Source organism: Impatiens glandulifera, chromosome 4 (genome assembly GCF_907164915.1).
Source record: "Impatiens glandulifera chromosome 4, dImpGla2.1, whole genome shotgun sequence".
NCBI classification, from domain to species: domain Eukaryota; kingdom Viridiplantae; phylum Streptophyta; class Magnoliopsida; order Ericales; family Balsaminaceae; genus Impatiens; species Impatiens glandulifera.
Window position 1 is genome coordinate 44586661 of NC_061865.1, and position 4956 is coordinate 44591616.

Below are 4956 nucleotides of genomic sequence, written 5' to 3' on the forward strand. Positions count from 1 at the left end.
TAAACCGAAATTTTGTAGCTTCACTTTTTATAAATGACAAAACGCTTTCGTACATGTTTCTGATTTCCGTCATTTATGTTCACGTTTCAAACATCCCTCACTCTGTCTAAGTAATTTAGGAGTCAGGGTTGTTACAGTTGGTATTAGAGCAACAGTTACGAACCTTAGTACTTTCACACACGCTTCTACAGTTGCACCTTCAAGAGCTCGCCTTAAAAATCTGTAAGTTGTTTTGAATTCAGCATGAAATCATTTTCATTACAATTACATTAGTTCTGCCAAAATAATAAATTGATAAGACTAGCAACTCAGCTTATGCATCTCAATAAATGTTAAGCTGATAATAAAATGAAAAGTGTTATTCCCATTAGAACCATGAGAAGAGGAACCAGGTCCAATGTTTCTACACCCTTAGAGGAGACAGACTGAGACCACTTCTTATCAGACCTAGTTGATACCTTGAGGGATCAAAAACGCATGCAAAACAAGCAGATGAGGGACCAAAACCTAATCCAAAGTGAGCAGATGCGTGACATATTCCAGGGTAATTGGAACAACCACAATTCCAACCGCAACACTAATGATGGCAGCCAACGACCAGTCTATAAGCAGTTCATGGGCTTCAAACCAACAGACTTTAGAGGAAGAATGGACCCATTTGAGGCTGAAGAATGGATGCAATCTATGGAGACTATCTTTACGTTCATACAGTGCATCAAATCAGACCAAGTTAGGTGCGCTTCCTTTATGTTTAAAAACGATGTTAGGATCTGGTGGCAAGGCGCCAAGGCCACTCTCGACCTTAATGCAGCAACTTGGGAAGAGTTCAAAACCGTTTTTTATGGAAAATATTTCACCTTAAGCACCAGGAATAAGCTGGCTAGGGAGTTCCTGGAAATCCGCCAAGGGGATGCTAGTGTTGCCGATTATGTGAAGAAGTTCGAGCGAGGCAAGTATTTTGCACCCATGATAGTTGGAAACGCTGCCTTGGAGCTGAACCATTTCTTGGAGGGGCTGAACGCAACAATCCGACGCGATGTCGATTAAGCAACGCTTCATCTTTGCGTGAGACCATTGATAGGGCTTTGATGGCCGAGAAGGACAACCAGGACATTATAGGGAGGAGCAGGCTAATAGGAGAAGTTATCCAGGAAGAGAATCTCAAGAGTTAGAGACGAAGTAGCCCTTCCAGCCAACCCATTACTAGAATCCTCTCCCACAGCAGTCAAGAAATAATTGGCCAAACAGAAATCCACAAAACCATCAACAACAACAAAGTAGGATACAACCCACCAAACCAACAAACCTTTCTATCTTATCCATCCGCACTTGTAATCTTTGTAAGAAGGCTCATGTAGGAAAATGCGTTTAAGGATCTATGAAATAAACCCAGAGTTTTTGGTAATTTTAATTTCGAGGTCGAAATTCCTTTTTAGTGAGGTTGAGTTGTCACACCCTAAAATTCATATTTGACTGGATGCCTTCGATCCTGGCCAAGACCAAGCACCCATGTGATTGGAAATTAGGACCAAGGCAAATCTAAGATTTAGGACCGAGAGAAATCTATGTCCGACCGAGGCGGTCCGACCGAGGCGGTCCGACCGAGGGGGTCCGACTGATTATATTTTTCTAACTCATGTTTAGCCACCTCATGCTTATCCACCTCATGTTTATCCATCTCATGCTTAGCCACCTCATGCTTAGTCACCTCATGCTTAGCCACCTCATGCTTATCCACTTCATGCTTATCCACCTCATACTTATCTACCTCATGCTTGGCCACCTCATACTTCATCCTTCCCATGCTATGACAAGCAGGTGACCAGCCCTCTTCATCACCTTTTATTAATCACATGCTATGACAAGCAGGTGACCAACCTTTTTATCAAACCCATGTCTATGACAAGCAGGTGACCAGCCTTTTTTATCAAACACATGCTATGATAAGCAGGTGACCAGCCTTTTTATTAAACCCGTGTCTATGACAAGCAGGTGCATAGCCTTTTTATTAAACTCATGCTTATGACCAGTAGGTGACAAGCCCTCTTCATTATAAATATTATTTTGCTCATACTTGTCAAGCCAATGACCAACCATTTTCCTCAACCGACCTTGACTCTTTATATTTATATATTTCACCATGGATTGACTAATTAATATAAATCCATTTTCCCTCTTCACTAAAAATCAGAAGACATCCAATAAAAGCCTTGAAGAACAGCCAACCTTCATAGCAAGATCAAACCTTAGTAGTTTCAAAGTATAAGGTAAGAAAACCTTTCTATATCACTCTTTAGAAACTCACACATGATTATATAATTCATGTATATTATATAAATTATGCATACTGTTTTTATAGCATTATTTCATTACATATCCATATCTTTATTGATGAACCAAGTATGATCTGTTTCAAAGGACAATCTGTTTTCCAAAGTATCAGCTCTTTTCTAAAGGATAATCTGTTTTCCAAAGTACCATCTCTTTTTTTAACAAGGATATGTTTTCAAAAGAAGGATCTCATTTTCAAAGTATGAAATGTTTTATGGAATCATTGTGAACAATGATGTATGATAATTGACGGTATGGGAGGAGGGCTACACAGGATGAGCTCTGGTAGTCTGATTCCAAAATATGTACTGAAGTTTCTATTGGGACTGGACTTCTGGGATGAGCTCTGGAAGATCCTACCCACACAGACAATTGTCTAACCAGGTTGTGGGCTTTAGGGATAGACTCTAAAGAGTGTCTTTCCAAATATGTGCTCAAACAGGATTCCTAACTTTCAGGATCAATTATGAATAGTAAAGGGCCAATATGTGCTCAAGATCTTACTATACTTTTACAAATGATGATATACTTTATAAACCAGCATGTGTATTCAAATATGCTTTTAAAAGTGTTATCTATAAATCTTTTTATAACTTGTTGGGTCTTTAGACTCACTGTGCTTGTGTGGTGTAGGTACACAGCTATAGTCTTTTTATGACAATTAAAGGGAGGCTTGGAGTGGGGCAAGGTGCAGAGATGTGTGTGAAAGGAGGGACAAAGTCTGAAGACCGAGCCCTTTATTGGGTCTATTATTAAAAGATTGTATTTTCGTAGTAAAGGACCCTATCTTGATATTTTTGTAAGCCAAGGACCGTGTCTTATGTTTCTATAGCCAAGTATATAAAATATGTTTACTTTATATTTTATCTATTAATTGTATTATAATATTTTATTGTAGGATGAATTAAGATATTTGCGAGTTGAACGTCTTGACATTTCTGATGTCGATTTAGTTGAAGAAGTTTTTGTCTCTCAAGACAAGAGAAAGATTATAGGGTGGGATCAGTTTTAGCTTCCCAAGTTTAGGGTCCTTCACCGTCCAAAAAACAACTACGTCAAGAGACTGTAACAATATAAAGAAGACTCGATGATATAGAAGAGACGATGAAGGCTTAGAAGGACAAAGAGAAGACCGCGAGGGACGAGTTGGAAAATAGGTTAAAGTATGAAATGAGGATTGAGAAGGTTCAAATGAAAGAGAGGATGAGGATGGAGAAGGCTCAAATGGAAGAGAGGATGAGGATGGAGAGAGCCGATATGATGCGTCTTATGTCACAGTTTATGTACGGCGGTGGATCGATATATCCTACATTATTTACCCAATTTACAAATGTATTAAATTTGTATGAACTCTTTTTCATGTTATGTTTTATCGTTGTGTGTTTAAAACAAGTTTTTATTAAATGAAGATTTAAAAAAGTTATATTTAGATAAAATTGTAATTTGCAAATTTAACTTTGATTGCTTACAAAAATATGTTAAAATGTTTTTTTCCTTTAATGTTAAAATATGCCGGAATATTTTTTCTTTTCAATCATGAATTGGAATTGATAAACTTTTTTTCAATTAGACTGGCATTCATTTTGACAAGATGAAAATTTTATTTATATTTTTAAAATTTAGGAAGAATGATTTTGATATGAAAAAAAAAATTACTTAAATTAAACATTGATAAAGAGTCTAATATAGTTTAGAGTTTTATGCTATGTTTCCACATTATTCCCTCTTTATTTAAGTTTGTATTTAGAATATAGTTTGAAATTGATCAATAAATGAATTTCAACAACATTATTGATTTTAAAAACCAGCATTTTAGCATTTTTGTTGCACATCATTTAAAGTAGAAACAAATATTAAATTCCAAAAGACATAAATAATGAGATAATTTCAAAATATTACAGAAAATTATAAATATTGTTTCATGTTGGTGGCATACCATCATAAAGTCTAAACATGTATAATTCAACCCTTTTTTTACTCCTAACTTTAATAAAAAAGACTTAGTAGTCAACATAATCCATGTAAAATTTGATAAATAGCCCATACATTAAAGAAAGACCTTTGGGAAAGTGGAGGTACACAATCCATTTACAATTTTTAAGGTGGAATAAGTTTTTTCACCTAAACTCAATCATATATTCACATTTTGAAAGACAATGCTACTACAAGGGACATGGACACTACAGTCCAAAATATGGTATGCTTAGTCGTCAACGATCCCTTCATGTTGATATACTTCACATTGTTCACTTTAACTGTTTTCATAGGTAAATCAGTAAAGTACTAATAATATATATTTTTTTCTCTTATGTCCCTTTTGTAGTTAAAATTAGAACAAATGCATGCATATCATTACCATAATTGACATAAATCTCAATATTTTAGCATTCACATATGTTACATAACAATAAATGCCAAAAAGAGTAAATAAATAGATAAGTAAATTCAATATATTACTTATAAATATTATGAATGTTACATGCTGGTGCAAAAAAGTCCCTAAAACATGAACAATTCAATTCTTTTTACTGCTAACTACTACTCAATAAAAAATATTTGGCAGTAATTAACATCCTATACCAATATAGTTCATGTAATTGGATTTTGGGTTTGAAATTTGAGAAA

General features: G+C 35.3%; 1 protein-coding gene across 1 annotated transcript; it reads left to right on the forward strand.

Moving 5' to 3' along the window:
- Positions 1-492: 492 nt before the first annotated feature.
- Positions 493-1047, forward strand: LOC124935207. The gene has a single exon (XM_047475654.1). The coding sequence runs from the start codon at positions 493-495 to the stop codon at positions 1045-1047; it is 555 nt and encodes a 184-aa protein (XP_047331610.1).
- The last annotated feature ends 3909 nt before the right edge of the window (positions 1048-4956 follow it).